This window comes from Cyprinus carpio, chromosome B20, assembly GCF_018340385.1.
Source record: "Cyprinus carpio isolate SPL01 chromosome B20, ASM1834038v1, whole genome shotgun sequence".
Taxonomy (NCBI): Eukaryota; Metazoa; Chordata; class Actinopteri; order Cypriniformes; family Cyprinidae; genus Cyprinus; species Cyprinus carpio.
Genome location: NC_056616.1, coordinates 1,790,659 through 1,810,374, shown reverse-complemented (window position 1 = coordinate 1,810,374; position 19,716 = coordinate 1,790,659). Strand labels below are relative to the sequence as shown.

General features: G+C 35.2%; 1 protein-coding gene across 1 annotated transcript; it reads left to right on the top strand.

The window, feature by feature from the left end:
• The first annotated feature begins 775 nt into the window (after positions 1-775).
• LOC109087732 (gamma-aminobutyric acid receptor subunit rho-2-like) lies at positions 776-17,581 on the top strand. The gene is made up of 9 exons (XM_042747453.1): positions 776-1,266; positions 2,155-2,261; positions 9,012-9,079; positions 10,253-10,476; positions 11,350-11,369; positions 11,891-12,031; positions 12,939-13,091; positions 13,246-13,412; positions 16,186-17,581. Exons 1-9 carry the CDS (start codon positions 1,151-1,153, stop codon positions 16,492-16,494), a joined length of 1,305 nt encoding a protein of 434 aa, XP_042603387.1. The 5' UTR covers positions 776-1,150; the 3' UTR covers positions 16,495-17,581.
• The last annotated feature ends 2,135 nt before the right edge of the window (positions 17,582-19,716 follow it).

Below are 19,716 nucleotides of genomic sequence, written 5' to 3'. Positions count from 1 at the left end.
TTTTTGCACTTTTTGCATATATGGAAAAATAAGGGTCTCAATTAAATATGTGCAGTTTCACGTGGTTAGTGCAAATTGTCACATAACCAGAGCAGTTTATTTCCTGTTTGCACCTTGAGAAGATGATGACTGCATCAAAGCTCCAAAACTTAAGGCTAGTAAAGTATGTTAATTAGCGATATGACAAAGATTTTTGCTACACATTATCTTTAGGGTGTCTAGTATTAATATATGAATGCACATATATTCAGTTTTGTTAAGTGTGGTGATAGAACGAGTAAATATCTTGATGGTCACAATAGTGACTGGTGGGATAACTGAATTTAAATCCAATGGCAGTTGTAAGTGAAAACTTGAAAACTGCACTAAAATGTTGCAATGACAAAATATTGCACTAAATTAAAAGTTCAAATGTAACAAATAAGTTACAACAAAAGTCTTTTATCTCAGTATTCCTGTCAGTGTTTTATAAGGGTTTTATGCATAATAGTAACCCTAGAATGTGATCAAGCAGTTTAAAATAGCTTGGCGAATATATATATATATATATATATATATATATATATATAATATATATATATATATATCGATATATATATATATATATATATATATATATATATATATATATATATCTATATATATATATATATATATATATTTATATATATATATATATATATATATATAATGACTGCAGAAATGTTAATTCAGTACGCTATACACATAATCCCATCGGTCATGACCATAAAATACAATCTTTAACACTCTTTTCCAAAACAAATTTAAAAAATAATTCTTGATTATTTCAAAGTGTAACCAATAACACATCATTTGGATATTTTTATGTCTGGAAAAAAATTTGGATTAGCTAAATGGGTTAAAATAGGTTGTAATTTAAATCGCGTGCATGCGTCTGGACACCCCTGCGTGTTCTTCTCCGCGGCTCAACGCGTCTGATCGTAAGCACGGAGCGGAGCGGTGAAATCAATGACTCGATGCATCGTTCTAATCGCGATGTGTTTGACCAATCAGAGCGCGCGCTCAGCGTTCAGGCGCTGCAGAACTAACATCACTCTGAATGAACGGAAGGCTGACTGGAAGACGAGATGCTCTCCAGCGCGGGTGACTGTCTAGTCTTTCCTTCACAATGTCTGGCTTTATAAAAGCTGTTTTTCTTCTTCTGTGCGCAAGTGTGTGCGGTCAGTGCGGGAAGATGAAGCACAACCTCAGGAGAACATCTGAACAACATCACAAACACGGAACGTAAGTGTCACTCTCTTTCAACTTATTATTTCAGTTTAAACAGAAGTAATAGGCAAATAGACACCATGGAGAGCTGGGATAGCCGTCATAAAAGATACTGCATTATCTTTGTACAAACAGTCTAATTATAAAAATGCTTGTGGTTTTGTAAATTGAGATCAATTATCTTAAATTGTGTGTTTTTTATAAAATAGGCTACATAAGGCAAATTACTGTCTGTGCTGGCAAAATAATGGTAATGATGTCCTTATATATTTTGCTTTTTCATAAATTAAATTCTGCATAATTGTTTTATAGTTTAAATTCTGCTCAGAAAACTACCAAAATAGGCAGTTCAGTATGCTTTTTAAGGGTTTAAAAGGTTGTCATTGTGAAAACTATATGTGACAGCAAAACCAGATAACAGTTAAACTGTAATTAATTGCAAACCACTTAAGGTTTTGTACAGTTTGTTAACTGTTAACTGTATGTTTTTTTTTTTTTTTTTTTTTTTTTTTTTGCAGTCAAGACTAATAAAAAAATAACTTTCAAAACTGAACCTGAGAAATTCAGTGTGGAAACAACAATTTGGTTGACTCATTTCCCATTTTGGGAACAAATATTTTACTGAAAAGAATGGAGTTCATGAATGTTAAAATTCTAAATCATAATATTTCTATTAATAAATGCTCGGAGTGCTTTTATTATTTATTGGAAATACTGATACATTTTGGTTAAAACTGCAAATATATACTACTTAAAGTTATTTAGTGCAATTAATACTGCAGTTTTATTTTATTACTGTTAAATAGGTAGTTTTTACCTCAAAACTTAAAGATTTAGTGTTAAATAATGAGACGTCTGTGTGTGTATGAGATTGCACTGAAGTGCTGAGAGGTTCTTTTGCAGTTCACTTTTCAAGAAGATGCTTGACGAAACTAAGACGCATCAGGTGAAATCGGACCATCTGCTGCGTGTTGATGATCATGACTTCACTATGAGACCAGCATTTGCGGGTAAAATCCATGTGTGTGTGTGTGTGTGTGTGTTAGTGGCATGAAAATCACAATAAAATGTGAATGTGAATTAAAATTGATGTGAAACTTTGACAATCCCTAACTGCCTTTGTTTAGATTATCATATTTTTAAACCAATAATAATAAATATTTTTTATAATTACCCAGGCTGATGTGTTATATACTGTAGTTTGATCAGTGTCACACATATCACTTTATAATTAAAGTCTTTCTTGGTCTCATTTGTTGTCCAAATCCTTTCCCACGTCTCATCTGCATCACTATCACACATTCTGCTGAAGGTTCTCAGCTGCTGATGTCTGGAGCTCACGCTGATATCTTGCTTCTCGCTTGAGTCTCATTGTTCCTGCAGATATTTGATGATTGACCTCTTCTAGGCAGTGTCTGGATGGCTGGAAGTTACACTTACTGTTAATTGAACCAGAAGCGCTCACTGGGGTGTTCAATTACTCGCTGATCTTGTGAAGGCTTTTCTAATTTACACATTGCTTTTGCTTCTGGCTTCAGAATGTTTCTCAGTATTCATTATCACAGCAATCAGATTCAAATTCACAACCTGAACGTCAATCCCAGTGGGGGTTTTATCTCGAAAATGTAGTTGTTTCTCAGGAGGGCAATGATAACGCTGAGTGCGACTGCAAGCTCTGACTCAATGTAATTCTGGTGTTTAATTCGTGTGGCTTTTGTGCTGGATATCATCTATGACTGACAAACACTTTTGGAAATAGCAAACAAGTTCCCCAATATCGATCTATTGTTTACAAAGATGGAATTGGAGCCCTTTTTCTGGAGTGCTGGTCGTGACTACAAAAGCACAGCCAGAAAATTCTTCCAGCAAATGTGCATTCACTAGATAATAAGCTTTGCAATTTAAGGTTGCAAATCTCTTCTCAATGAGAACCGAGTTGCTGCAATGTGCCTGAATATGTGCAGAGAACTCCATCATCAAGCCAAAGACCTTCCACGAAAAAGCAGAAGAACAGTGTTTTTTGGTCATTTCTGGATTTAACTGGGAGATTGTACACTATATTGTGTTGTTTTGTAATTTCTAATACATCCAGTCACTTCCTCTCCGTGTCTGTGTGTCCAGCATGTTTTAAAACATCAAGGACCAGATTTACTAAACAGGTCCAATAAGCCTGAGAGCGCAGTCCCAAAAAAGATAGGAGTGGAAAATACTGTTTAAATTTAAGAACCGTTTTAAAAAAAACAGCATATGCTGGTTAGGTATGTTTTGATGCATCCCAGCTAACAGAATTTTGTTATAAGAACATTCTCCAAATATTCAGTGTTGGTTCTGGGAACATAAAAAATGTCCAGTTTTCTTGACGTTAGAGGAATGTTTTTAAAAAGTATGATATTCCTCAAATGTTCTTTAAATTTAATTTTGATTTAAAATTTGTCATTTTTTGTTTGTTTTTTTGTAACATCCCAAAAACATATCCAAAAACGTTTTCTTTAATGTTTGTAGTGTCTTGTTTATTTGTTGGTATGATGTTCCTGAAACATTCTTTCAATCATTCAAAAACCTGCTGTGAACAAGCACTGAAAGAAAGAGAAACAAGAACACAAACTACAACTTTCTTCAGCCACAGTCTTAGATGAACTGAAGATAAAAGACATGAAATCTCTCAAGATCTGATTAAACAACTCCACAAGCAACATTACCAGCTTCACTTACAGTATTACTAAGCAGATTGACTTTATTTCTGTCAGACTTCTTCAGAAGTTCTTATTGAGAATTAACAGAGGTTTAGATGTTGATGTCTCATTGAAAATGTTTCGTAATTGTCACCATCATGGGTATCAGTGTTTGTTTTAGTTGTGTACTTGACCCTTTACATTTGTTGAGTTGCTTCTTTTGCAGGAATTGCAGGTGTTTTCAGAAAACTTTTCTGCATGGATGAAGCAGCTCAACATGTCTGTTTTAATAACAGACAAATATTTACATTAAAGAAGTTTAAAAGACTTTTTGTACTTGCTGACTTATTTAATAAGGAATTGAAATGTTATTAAGAGATGAAAAACTCAACCAATGTGAAACCAAATAATTTGTAAAGCTGTTGCACTGCAGAATCTGAATGTTAAGGTATGTGACTGTATAAATAACACTGTCATTGTTAACTTTTTGTTAAAGCATGTTTTGTTTCATAAATACACTCACAGACATCAACATTCGGCATATGAAACACAACAATGGTGACATGCCTCATGCCAGCATTCAAAACACATTCATGGCTCCCAGCATCCATTGCTGCATTTTTTTAAATTGTCAACATTGTTGAGGTTTGTATGATGACTGCTGATGTCTAAGTGTGTTGTATTAAGCTTTTAAATAGTTTTGGACAATCTGACATAAATTACTGAAATGCTATGAAATGTTTTGTATTTTTCACTTTTGACTTTATTGCTTTCTTCCCATTTAACACTTCAATTCCAAAAGTAAGCAAAAAAAAAAAAAAAACAGTTAATGCAACAGACATATTGAGCTGCTTTATTAATGCAGAAATGTTTTCTGAAAACACCTGCAATTATTGCAAAAGAAGCAATTGAGTGAAAGTCAAGGGCCAAGAACCCAACTAAACCAAGCTCTGATCTCCATGATGGTGACCTCAAACAAAAATTTTCAATATTAGACATCAATATCTAAACCCCCGTTATATTCTCAATAAGAACTTCTATAGAAGTCTGACAGAAATAAAGTCAATCTGCTTAGTAATACTGTAAGTGAAGCTGGTAATGAGTTGTTTAATCAGATCTCGAGAGATTTAATGTCTTTTATCTTCAGTTCATCTAGGGCTGTGGGTGAAGAAAGTTGCAGTTTGTGTTCTTATTTATCTTTCTTTTGGTGCTTGTTCACAGCTGGTGTTTGAACGATTGAAAGAATGTTTCAGGAACATCATACCTTTTAAAAACGTTCCTCTAACGTCAAGAAAACTGGACATTTTTTATGTTCCCAGAACCAACACTGAATATTTGGAGAACGTTCTTATAACAAAATTTTGTTAGTTGGGAAGGCAGCTGGTTTAAGCTGGTCCTTAGTTGGTCATGAGCTGGTTTAAGCTGGTCCTTAGTTGGTCATGAGCTGGTTTAGCTGATCCTTAGTTGGTCATGAGCTGGTTTAAGATGGTCTTGAGCTGGTTTAAGCTGGTCCTTAGTTGGTCATGAGCTGGTTAAAGCTGGTCATGTGCTGTCCTAAGCAACTAGCTTCTGCTCAGGACCAGCTCATAACCAGTTTAAAACCAGCTCAGGACCAGCTAAAACCAGCTGTCATGCTTCAAAACATACCTAACCAGCATATGCTGTTTTTTTTAACAGGGATATGTGGTCAAAAAGGGATGTCAGATCTCATCTTCACAGACCCTCCACTCCAGAGCCTACAAAGTTCACCCCTGTACCCCAAAATTGATCAAAACAGTCTGGAGATAAACCAAGGAGTTTGTGGTGAACTTCAGGAGACAATACAGAGAGTACTTCCATCAACAGAAGCCCAGTATCTGGAGCATCAAATTTCTTGGTGATTAAATAAGTGCAGTCTTCAGATTTTCAGTGCACACAGACAGATGCTTAGAGAATTTGTGTAGTTTTACAAAGATGAACAATGACTTACATTTTTAGTCCTAGCCAGTTTCAAATGTAGTTTAGACACATTTGAATACACTCATTCTTCACACATATAGTCAGTCTTCCACTCAGCCAAAGAGGTGTCCAAGCACTGGATATTTATGTTGTCCATCCATTATGGAGAACAAGCAATATTCACAGGTCTTTGTGCTTCAAAGGTCAGGTGGAGAAGGCCAAGACTATGACAAAACAACTATAGATGTTGAAGACGTGGCCTGGAGGGTGGTCCTTTTGACACTCTTTTCATTTAAACACTTGTACATTTGCTATGTGGCATTATTGTTATATTATTGTGGTACATTTTGTGTCTTATTTACCCCATATTAGGTGCATATTAGCACCTTAAAGCAGGGTTATTATAGTTAACTAAAATTAAAACCATAAAAAGGCATTTTTCTTACTTGAAATAAAACAAACATTAACTGAATGTCTTGGCTTTCCATGCCTTTTTGCACCTCCCTTTCTTCATGTGGTCAATACTTTTTCGCTGTGTCATTCTATTTTATTACACATAACTTAATTTGAATCTGAACTTATTTGTTTTGTTTTCTTTGTATGTATGGATTACTTTAGTCGTTCCCATCATCTGGTGACAGTTTCAAGTCAACAGCACCTTTAGAAATATATTAACTGAGAAAAATGGTGAAGTGTTCAATACTTATTTTACCTGCTCTATATGTTGTCATTACGGAAGTCCTAAGAGGCCATGATTTTTTTCTTTCTTGTTTTGTCGTGATAACGACTTAATTATCTCATGATCTTGACATAACAACTTATTTTCTCATGATCACGACATACCAACTTATTTTCTCGTGATCACGACATAACAAAAAGTTGTTTTCTCGTGATCATGACTTAATTATCTTGTGATCTCAGCATAACGAAAGTTGTTTTCTCGTTATCACAACTTAATTTTCTCATGATCTCGACATAACGAAAGTTGTTTTCTTGTTATCATGACTTTATTTTCTTGTGATCTCGACATAACAAAAGTTGTTCTCTAAGTATACAACTGCGCCAACAGGTGGCACTATAGACCTGAATATAACTGGGGTGTACTGTATACTGCATATCCACTTTACTGTACACGTTTGGGACAGAATAAGTACCTTTTTCGTGATCGCTATAATTTGTGCAGTATTTTCATAACTGACAATTAATTCATAAATGTTAAATGCTTAATCAATATGATTATTTTGTCTATTATTAAGTTCTTGCTAGATGCGTGACTCATCACAGTTTCACCACCACATAGTGTTCTGTGTGATAAATGAACTGCTTATTAAAACCAGTGTTGATGTTTCTGTAATTTGTTTGCACCTATATCTTTATTTGTGCATCTTTGAAGTAGGCCTACATGATTGTTAGTTAATAAACAGGGATGTTGTGCTTATCTAGGATGCGCTTCAATGACGTATTTGTAATGTGCATCTTTTCCTTATTTTTAATCTTCATTGTTAATCATTAAATGTAGGCTATTTTGATAAGAAATATGATTTATATATGTAAAGTGTAGCCTATAGGCTAATTTAATTAAGTGATGTTATACAGTGTTGTAATCTTTTGTATTTTCTACATTTCTTCTTCTACATAAACACTCTTTTTAAACAGCATCCCAAGCTTGTAATGCACATGATATCAGTCACAGCATACCTACATGGCTACTAAAAATGACAAATTATATATAATTTTATTTCAAATAAAAGGAAAATAAAGTAAGTAAAATCCAAGCATTAATTAAATGTCTGAACAATTCTGCACAAATTATAATCTGCACAAATTATATCGATCACGAATAAGGTACTTATTCTGTCCCAAACACATTCAGTAACATTGATATACAGTATACAACACCCCATCAGTTATATTCAGGTCTATAGTGCCACCTGTTGGCATAGTTGTATAAATATCGAGATCATGAGAAAATTAAGTTGTGATAACAAAAACAACTTTTGTTACGTCGAGATCACAAGAAAATATAAAGTCGTGATACCGAGAAAACAACTTTCATTATTTTTGGGTTAAGGGGAAATTTTTAATATGTTGTGATGGGGAGAAAACAACTTTCGTTATTTTTGTGATCACGAGAGAATATATTTTTATTATGTCGAGATCACAGGAAAATTAAGTTGCGATAACAAGAAAACAACTTTCGTTATGTCAAGATCACAAGAAAATATTAAGTCATGATACTGAGAAAACAACTTTCGTTTTGTCGAGATCACGAGAAAATTTAAGTCGTGATACCGAGAAAACAACCTTCGTTATGTTGTGATCACAAGAAAATATTAAGTCATGATAACGAGAAAACAACTTTCGTTATGTCGAGGTCACGAGAAAATTTAAGTCTTGATACCGAGAAAACAACCTTCGTTATGTTGTGATCACAAGAAAATATTAAGTCATGATACCAAGAAAACAACTTTCGTTATGCCGAGATCACAAGAAAATATTAAGTCATGATACCGAGAAAACAACTTTCGTTATGCCGAGATCACAAGAAAATATTAAGTCATGATACCGAGAAAACAACTTTCGTTATGCCGAGATCACAAGAAAATATTAAGTCATGATACCGAGAAAACAACCTTCGTTATGCCGAGATCACAAGAAAATATTAAGTCATGATACCGAGAAAACAACCTTCGTTATGCCGAGATCACAAGAAAATATTGTCATGATACTGAGAAAACAACTTTCTTATGTTGTGATCACGAGAAAATAACTTCTTATGTCGAGATCACAGGAAATTTAAGTTGCGATAACAAGAAAACAACTTTCTTTATGTCGAGATCACAAGAAAATATTAAGTTGTGATAACGAGAAAACAACTTTTGTTACTGTATGTCGTGATCACAAGAAAATAACTTCTTATGTCGAGATCACAAGAAAATTAAGTTGTTATCATGACAAAAAAAAATAAAAAAAAAATAAATAATAATAATCCATGTCCTCTTAGGACTTCCGTATGTCATTTATTTGGCGGGTGTGTAAATAATTCCTGATATTTAAAAGTCTCTTTAAATGTGAAAATAACCAGCTCAGGTAAAATAAAATAAAAAATAAAAATAAAAAATTAGATTAATACTGTTCTCTTCTCTTCAGGTCCAGCAGTACCAGTAGGTGTGGATGTACAGGTAGAGAGTTTGGACAGTATCTCAGAAGTAGATATGGTAAGAAAAGTTCTGTCAGTGATTGTTATAAATCATTCATTTATAATGCAAAGACACACTCCTACAACCCATATTCCATTTGCTTTGCACTGTTGTCCGCACAGAAAAAAAGAAAAAAAAAAGAAGAAAAAAAAACTGAAATAAAAAGTGAAATCTTCCTCTGTACATTTTAAAATTAAATCAGCATTATTTAATCACAGCACATTAAGAATGATGCATAAATACTTATATAAATACATAATATATGATTTTTGCCCATTACTGTAATGAGAATGTAATTATTAACATTAAAGTAGGCTACTTGCAGTCCAAATGTCATCAAGAAGATTGCATGGATTATATATAGATCTCAGTGTTTGTGATTAACCTTTCCTTCTGAAAGCACCAGAGATGTATCTAGATATGTTTTTTTTTATCATATCAGTGCCAATGTTTACGAGTGAGCATGGATTTGATCTTACATAATGTGCTAGAGGATAATCCAGTGACATCACAGTGAATCAGCCAATCAGGATCAGTCCATCTCATTTGATAAAGGCTGGTAAAAGTGCTGACATCCCTCAATTATGCCAACAGATGGTAATATTTCACAAGGCTTTAAGCAGTTTAGAAATGCGTGTCAACACCTTGCATAAAAAGTTTTTTTTTTTTTTTTTTTTTTTCTGGTTTAAATCGGACTAAGCAAATTAGTTTTGTAACCACATCAATGGTAACTGCACTGTTAAAGGTGAACTGAGATGTTTTATTCTACATCCGTCATGGTTGAGATCACGATCACCATCTGTGTTAGTAACAAGATCACTGTCATGTCAGCTAGTTTGTCTCTTTCTCTGGTTTTAAATTGGTTTTGGGTTTTTTTTTTATACTATATTGTGTGTTGTGGGTGATGAGGTAGGTTGATTGGTTGTTGTTTTTTTGCAATATGTGGCAAATTTTCAATCATTTTTTTTTGCTTAATACAGTAGAAACAGTATACAATTTCTCAGAAGGTTGGTTAAGATTAGTAACAGATTAATAGAACAATGTATTGATAGCGCTTTAGAGTTTCTTAATTTCAGTTAACTCTGCATGCTCAGCTGGGATAGGAGGACATATTTTAACATTTATTATTTTAACAAGCAAACAAATACACAGTGATCTTGAAAGTCAATCCCTGGCATACTTTTCATACAGGACTTCACCATGACCCTATACCTGAGACACTACTGGAAGGACGAGCGATTGTCTTTTCCCAGTAAAACCAATAAAAGCATGACTTTCGATGGTCGACTGGTGAAGAAAATCTGGGTTCCTGATGTGTTCTTTGTGCATTCTAAACGATCCTTCATCCACGACACCACCACGGAGAACATCATGATCAGGGTATATCCTGATGGACATGTGCTCTACAGCCTCAGGTTTGAATAACAAACATCATTTACATAAGTATACCAACACAAATGCTTAGACAATGCATGGTACACTTTAACCTTAATGCTGTTATAATTATGTTTGACAGTGCTTTTTGTGTGTGTGTGTGTGTGTGTGTGTGTGTGTGTGTGTGTGTGTGTGTTTCAGTTTGATGTTTGTGTGTGTGTGTGTGTGTGTGTTTTTTAGGTTGACGTTTGATGGGTTGTTCTTGAGGTTAGGTGTGTTGATATGTGAGTGAAGTAATTCTCCTGACTTTAAAGGAGTAGCTCACCCAAAAATGAAAATTTGCTAAAAAATGTACTCAGCCTCAGGCCTCTCAAGAAGTAGATGAGTTTGTTTCTTCATCAGATTTGGAGAAATGTAGCATTTCATCACTTGCTCACCAGTGGATCCTCTGAAGTGAATGGGTGCCGTCAGAATGAGAGTCCAAACAGCTGATGAAAACATCACAATAATCCACAAGCAATCCACACCACTCCAGTCCATCAGTTAATGTCTTGAGAAGACAAAAGCTGTAAGTGTTAAAAAGACAAATCCAGCAATAAAACATTATTAAATTCAAACTGTTGCTTCCCATTAATCCATAATATGGTTTTAAGTGGTCCCACTTTAAATTACAGTAGGTTTCTTAAATTTCTGTGTACTTAATAATAAAGTAATGAATCGTTAGGTACAGTTTAGCTATTGTGTTCATGTTGAATTGAAACTTTTCTTTTGCTTCTTTTGGGTAGAGTTATAGTCATGAAAGGATGGTATTTTCACGTACAATGTAAAAACGGATGTACACAAGAAGTACTTTGTATTAAATAATTAATTTGAATGTTAATACATAGTAATTAAGGACACTTTATATAAAGTAGGTCTGTCTCATCTGAATCAGGTGAGAAATATGCACAGATTAAGCACCATTTACAAACAAAAAGAGTCCTTAATAAGCATGTGAGTGGATTTTGATGTGAGAGGAAAACAGGGGATGGACCTTTTCATAGAGTAAGCGTTATTATGGATTACAGACATCTTATTTTGACAAAAAGCAAATGTTTAGGGTTGCAACATCTTAATGATGGATTTGTTTCTTACAAACACACAGCTTTTCTTGTCGCAAGATATTAACTGATGGACTGGAGTGCTGTGGATTACTTGTGGATTATTGTGATGTTTTTATCAGCTGTTTGGACTCTCATTTTGACTGCACCCATTCACTGCAGAGGATCCATTGGTGAGCAAGTGATGCAATGCTACATTTCTCCAGATCTGATGAAGAAACAAACTCATCTACATCTTGGATGGCCTGAGGGTGAGTACATTCTCAGCAAATGTTCATTTTTGTATGAATTATTCCTTTAATGCCAAATATCACATCAGTCTCTGCAAACATTGGTTCATCTGCTGTGTGTGCAGATGCTTACACTGATGAAGACCTGATGCTCTACTGGAAGAGTGGAGATGAATCATTGAGCACAGATGACAAGATCTCTCTGTCTCAGTTCCTCATTCAGAAGTTTCACACCACCTCCAGACTGGCCTTCTACAGCAGCACAGGTGCACATGCCTAATTTTAAATAGTAAATTGTAGGCAGTTCTGTTTCAGTTCCAGGCTGTCTACTAGTGCATGACGTGCTGTCACTTTGCAGCTTTAAGGTTAGTTTGCCAGACTTCTTGCACAAATCCCATTTTGTTGCATGCATATAAAGGGCAAAATCGGTTTATTTGACATGATTTGAGCAACTTTGGACTTTGTCATGAGTGGCTTCTTTTCTGTTTGCATTATGTATGCATAATGCGATTCAGGCAATGATTAAGTTGAAGCTCATGGAAACAGAATACAGTAATTACAATAATGTGATTATGCTCATTACACCGCAAAATCCTCAGTGTTAAATCAACATAGTTCAATGTTTATATGTTCCTTCTATACAGAGAGTAAAAGTAAAGCTAAAATAGTGTTGCTGTTAATTAATAAAACAGGTTCACTCTACAAGTGCTGATTGATCATTTGTGATGACACCTGCTGTTCTCAAGCATAAAGAGACAACAAGAACAGAAAAGAGCAACAATTTATATATTTTACATAATACCATTTATAGGTTTATTTATTATTTATGTTTTAGGTGTTTGTAATTTTATTTTTTATTTTTTGTATCACCAAATGTGGTGTGTTTGAGAATTTCAATTTTATCTTCAATTTCAAAGTTAACTTACTTAGCTGAGATTGCTAATTGTTAGCAAATCTGATGCTTGTCTATTTTTCCCCCCAAAATCAAGAAATGTCAAAACCCACACAATCACATAAATCATTATGTGATTAGAGTTTTGATATAAATGATGCATTAAAGTTTAATTTTTAAAGATGTGGGTGCTTAAGAGTACCCTTAAGAAATAAAATTTAAGTTCAGTCCTTGCACAGACATCAGAATCAGAAATCTTTGCATTTTCTTGTCTCCTTCAGGTTGGTACAATCGTCTTTACATCAACTTCACTCTGCGTCGTCATATCTTCTTCTTCCTGCTTCAGACGTACTTTCCTGCCACTCTGATGGTCATGCTGTCATGGGTGTCCTTCTGGATCGACCGGCGCGCTGTTCCTGCTCGAGTCTCGTTAGGTGAATTAAATGGGGAAACCAGTGGGATTGTTTAGCTGAATGCTTGGGTCGGTGGGTGCAGGATTTCACAATAAGTTATTCTTGATGTACGCAGATGCAAATATAATGTGACTACAATTGTGTTTCATTCGTGCTTCACTGTCATTTCTTACAGGCATCACAACGGTGCTCACTATGTCCACCATCATCACTGGAGTGAACGCCTCCATGCCCAGAGTCTCCTACATCAAAGCTGTGGACATTTACCTGTGGGTCAGCTTCGTCTTTGTCTTTTTATTTTTATCTGTAGTGTGGTGTGATGCCATAAACTACCTGACCACAGTGTATTGTGGGAGATGGTAGATAATAGGAGGAGGTGGTACAAATTAAAAAATTGTTTTTAAGTTTTTTCAATTAATCTCTTTATTTTGCTAACAATCATTTTCACTATCACTTTCCTTTATGCACATTCATTATGTGGGCTTGACAACATATACAGTTTTGTACAGGATATGGAGGGGTAGACTTAACAGTTACGTGAGGTAAGGGGCCGCTTAGGGCCCCGTGGAATCAGGGGACCCCATCTGATATTGGCAAAACAATTGCAGCATTGAGCAATGTACACTCTGACCCCATCTGATGGTTTAAATTTAAGACAGTGTCATCGGGTTTAAAAAGGGACCAACCCAGCGGTTGGGTTTGTTTTGACCCAGCTGTTGGCGTTACTTTTGACCAGAGGTGGGTAGTCCAGGGGTCAGAAAGTAAAAGTCTGTCCATATTTTGCTCCATCCCATGAAACTCAGGCAGCTGATTTCACCAGAGGATGGAACCAAGTCATATCCTTTCAAGTCACAAACAGTCTCAAGGTCCAATCCCCAGTCCTCAAAGAGTTTAAAGTTAATGAGATACTAAGTGATTAATTAATGATGAATGTGGCATTATGATGAACACATGCTGTTCTTGGGAAATTACACAGATGGAATACTTGATGTTTTTATTGTGTTAAAATGATGCTCCACCATCAATGGAGATCAGTGGTTGATTTAGTTGTGTCGTCTTGACCCTTGACTGTGTTGCACTAGATCTCTCCTCTCTCTGTAGAAATGCATGGGGGTGTTGTTTACAATGAAGGCGGGGAGATATTTGCTGTTTTCTATATGTGATGAAACAAGCCTCATGAAATTGGTCCCCGTCGATTCATTTAAAATAACTTTCTTCCATTTACATGTTCAGGTTTTGCATAATATAGATATTTAAATGTGAAACTACAGAACACTGTTGTTCTAAAATAATATAGTGACTTAATATTCTTTTAAAAAAAACAAGTATATGTGTGTTGTATTAACATTATAAATACACCAAAAAAAAAAACTACTATATACTATTTTAGGACACAGAGAGATATCAAAGAACCACATGATACACTCTCAACAATGGTGACAATCAACAAAATGCTTCATGATGCAATGAATGCTGGGTAACACCATAGTAATCACTCTCCCTCATGCAATGTCCAGCTATAGACCATAAATTATTGTCACCTATATAGCTGTTTGATGGGCTATAGTATGATAACTGTTCATGACTAAATTCACCTGAGCTAATATAGCGCTTTTTGGTTTTATTCAATATTGACACATTAATGGTGGCATTTGTTTAATAGTTTGTTTTTTTTTTTTTTTGTATGTTATTACAGTACCTGAACAATAAAACCAAAGAGTCGAGACCCGCTTTCAACGATGTTTATTACCCATGAGTTATTAGCAGAAATCACAAGTTACTCTACCTTCCCTTCAAGCTTTTTGATTCAGCAATGGCACAAAATGTACTTGCTGTGAAACAATATTGCAATCTGCTTAGAAAACCTAACTACTTTGAGTTCAATTAAAAGGGTCAAGAGACTAATTAAAGCAAACCACTTGACCACAGTTATGGGGGCATCTTGTGCTGGTGCTTTTAAAAAAAAGAAATAAATCAGTATATTTCATTCCAAGGCTGTGCCTGGATTCAGTTGTAGTTCTTGTGTTTCTCTTTTCTTCTTTAAGTTTGATTGTTAACAGCAGGTGGTTCATCACTAATGCACAATCTTCATTTTAATTAGTCACTTAATTATCTCATTAACTTTAACTCTTTGAGGACTTGGGATGTGAAAGGAATGACTTGGTTCTCCTCTGGTTAAAACAGCTTGCTGAGTTCATGGGTGGAATAAACATCATGGCAGGACTTTTTACTTTCTGACCCTGGACTTTTATACCGGGTCTGCCAACTGCTGGGTCAAATTCACAACTAGTCCAACTGTTGGGTTGGTCCCTTTTTAACCCAGCGTTGGGTTATATTTAACCCAGCATTTTTTAGAGTGTAGACATTATCTGTTGATTTATTGAATGCAATGACCAGAAGTGTTTAAGATAACTAAAAAGTTTAGAATTTATTGTGTGTGCAAGTATTTTTTTTTTTTTTTTTTTTTTTTTTGTTATAAAAAAAAAAAAAAAAAAAAAAGAAGAAAAAAAGTAGCCTAAAATTGCTTTAGAACAGCATCAGGTTGACTCATTGCCTGCTTCTGAGTATATGGAATCTAAGCTATTGATTTTATAAGGTGTCTAGCAACACCTTGGAACCCCCCCAGAAAACAACAACAACAACAACAACAAAAAATGTACATTTATTAATAGGAGAATTGGCACACTGTGGTTTTAATGGGTTTTATGCCTTCAAAATATGGATGTAATTTTAAAAATGTGGAAATGATCAGAAATAAGTCCTCTTTAAATATGTAAGGTAACTTTTGTCCTGGCATGACCTTGACCTACAACATGGCCTTGGTGTTTTTTGTTAATTTTTCATGTGTGTTAGAAGAAAAGCACCAACATTCTGGATTCAGGTGGCAATAAAAGCACAGACTAGCCCCTGTCAATGTTGAAATTTCCTTACTCAACCATGTAAAAATTTTAGGATGGCTTAGTCAAGCCAATGTTTCAAGTTTGTCTCAAAGAACTTTCCTCTTGAAGTTACAGTTTCAGTAAAGTTTGTATGTATAAAGGTAATATTCACAACCTGGAAGCAAGTTAAAAGTTCTCTAAATGGTTATGGAAGTGTTTGTGTTTTTCCATTTTAGCCTTTACCCTGCACATGTGACATATCTCACGCAAGGACTATGATTCTGGATGAAGCATACAGTAAGCCTGATAGTAATGGCCTGGCAGGATATACACAGGCTCCTGTCTCCTCTGAGGAGGCTGCAGATAAACAGGACCACATGGTGGTGTGCCTGTCTTTGGCAAATGAGGCCACAGGAGCCAAGAAGAAGACCCTTCGAGGCTTCCGTATCATCCAAAACACTCACGTCATTGATGCCTACTCTCGCATGATCTTCCCAGGGGCCTTTATATTCTTCAATCTTATCTATTGGTCTGTATACTGCTGAATTGCCTTGCAAAGAGATTGTGGTCGTAGCATATCGAAATACTTATGTATTAACAAAAGTAAAAGAAAATTGTTATTTGTTATAGATTGGAAGGGCCAACACAGGTAAACAAGATCATGACATAATGCTTGTACACCCAGCTAGCAGATATACATTCTTGGATAAGAAAGATGTAAATGTGAGAATCCTATTTGTTGATTGCATTTACACTTTTTTTTTAAAGTAAGTGGTACATTTTTAAAAGTCTTTGTTTTACATATTCAATTTGAAATTACCTGGAGCTGAATGAATATTACTGTAATGTAAAACGGTAGACACAGTCATCAGAATAGAGATTACATGTACAAAAGCCGTAATAAAACATATTTATACAAGTAAATTATGTTAAAAGAACACATCAAAAGTCACGTATAGAGGAAAGTATTTTATTTTAAAATATTCCTTACAACACTACAGTGGTTGCATTGTCAAACAATAAATTTAAACACTTTACTCTAAATAGAGAATCTCAAATCAACTGACATCAAGCCTATCCTAAACATTTGTCCATACATTTTTATTAAGATAGTGAATATCTTCTTTGTTCAAGCACCATGGTAAAAACCTTCGGGTATGTCGGTGCAGTTATGTCATTGCAAGGGGTGAACAGTGACATGCTTATGGGGATGGTAATTTTACACCTTCCACCTCAATGCAGTAAAGAGTCTGGGTGGAGGAAAGGGGAATATGGTGGAAGATGTAGGAACACGAACCAAGGATAAGCCTGAAACCACATTTCAAAATGGTTTCTACATTATATTTAGTAGTATCAATAGTGATTGTCCATATGGCAGAAATGTGCAGTAAACATCATGCAGTTAGTTAATGAGATGTGATCAAACAGACTATTTCACTATTAACAACAATTATATGTTGTGATCAAACTTATAGCCAAATTTGGTAGTTTTGTATGTTGTTTCAGGGTTGGCATCATCTGAGGTCCTCTGAGGGGTTGGCATCATCTCTTCCCAAGTGTTCGGTCATCTCAGATCTTTGTAAGAGTTGGGTCCAGACTGAAGCTTCTGTAATTCCGAAGAAGCAAATAAAGAAAAAAAATGATTGTAGCTGCTGTCTTCTGCCTATGGTTCTCTGATGAGCACCTCTTTATCGAGGCCTACATACCTGTTTAGCTGGGTCCATGTCTACCTCTTTGATCAGCAGCAGGTCTTCCAGTCTAACCTGGTCCATGTTTGCATATTGCAAATGCTCACAGACATTTGTATGAATATAGTATTCAATTGTGATCACCAGCTAGAAGAAATTAGTAATTGGGATATTGTTCTATCATGAAGCTCTCACAGCAATTACTGTAGTTTATTGTACTAACACAATTGACAGTATGCTAAAATGTTTGGAAAAAAAGTACTTTTGATGATCTGTTGTGAGATCATTAAAGGCATACTCCACCCAAAAATGAAAATTTTGTCATTAATCACTTACCCCCATGTTGTTCCAAACCCATAAAAGCTTTGTTCGTCTTCGGCAGAATACTCCATCTGCCATCAGATATGCAGTCTGGGTTATATGAAGTGACAGGATCCTTGTGGTGTGGATGATACAGAAGAGCATACGGTGATATGGAGAGTCACAGAGTAGACTGTTGACAAAGGAATTATTGAATAAAGTCATTATTTTTGTTTTCTTTGCTCACATAAAGTGTTTCCGTCGCTTCATATAACCCAGATTGCATGTCTGATGGCAGATGGAGTATTCTGACGATGACTTTCATACCTTTTATGGACCTTGACACTGTTTATTTGGCATTCTATGGGACAGTCACAGGCCACCAGGTTTTCATCCAAAATATCTTAAATTGTGTTCTGAAGATGAACGGAGGTTTTATGGGTTTGGAACGACATGGGGGTAAGTGATTAATGCCAAAATTTTCATTTTGGGGTGGAGTATCCCTTTAAGAGTTTTGCAAATTTACTACTTTAAACTAATGCCGTAGAGCCAGATTGACATCAGATGAACATAGTTTTGACTAGAAGGACAGATTTTTTGGCCCTGGAACAATATTCCTATGAGGCAAACATAGCCCTACCCCATCCATAAGACAAATGCACTAATGTAAAACATGAATGTATCTCTAAAATTTTAATGAAATGACAGAATGATTTTCAAGCTCTTAATCCAAGCTCCTTTTTATGTTCCTAAAATTTGATTGGCTAATTGTAATGTTCTTTCAGAACCAATCATGCCAGAAATTCTTCATTTTTAACTGAATATACTCAATTGAGGCTCACCCCACAATGGAGCCCCCCAAGGCTCTGTGTGTGGCCCAATTCTGTTTTGTGTATGCACCTATGATTGTGTTACAAAACTCAAGTCATTGTAGTTTATGGATGACACAATGGTCATTGGCCTGATCACAGATGGTGCGGAGAATGTATAAAGAGAGGAAGTTGAAACAAGGACAGTGCATCAAAACAACCTCTGACTGAACAATTGCGAAATTATGGAGATAATCACGGATTAAAGGACATGATGAAACACACACCTACATACACCTGCAGTGTTAGAGCCTTCTTTTTTCAAATATTAAAATAGCTACATGACATTAAATACCTTGGCCAGTCTCCCTACCGACAATAGCCAACTAATTGTATAATAGCCTGTTATGGAAGTAACTCCGCCTAGTAGCATGAACTTTTAAAGGGTGAGGGAAGGCATTGCAGCACATTATTCATTGTGGGCTACCAGATATCATGTACATACACTCAGGTGTCATCAGAAGGTCAGGTCTAGCTACATCGACCTCACTTGTAGACTGCATGAATACATATAGTCAAAAACCAAATGACAACTAAGTAATCAAATCTGAACATTCATTGTACTCACACTGTGCTAATTGATAGCAGAACTCAAGCACAGGCTTTCTGAACTCAAACTCTTTATGAATAAAATGGAAAAATACATATCTAAATTTGTCCAGGCAAAAACACAAGAGAAGCCAGACTACAGCCAAACGAACTGAAAACAAAAAGATCCCATGTTAGAACAAAACTAGAACAACAACAACAAGGTAGATATCATGAAGCTATTGGAATCTTACACAGAGACCCAAACCAGACCCTAGGACTCCTGTGGAAAGTGTGTTTAATTGCCAGTGATTACTGTTACATGCTGCTTGATGTGCATTTAATTAAAAAAACGTTAAAAAACTCAAATCAAGCAGCTCAA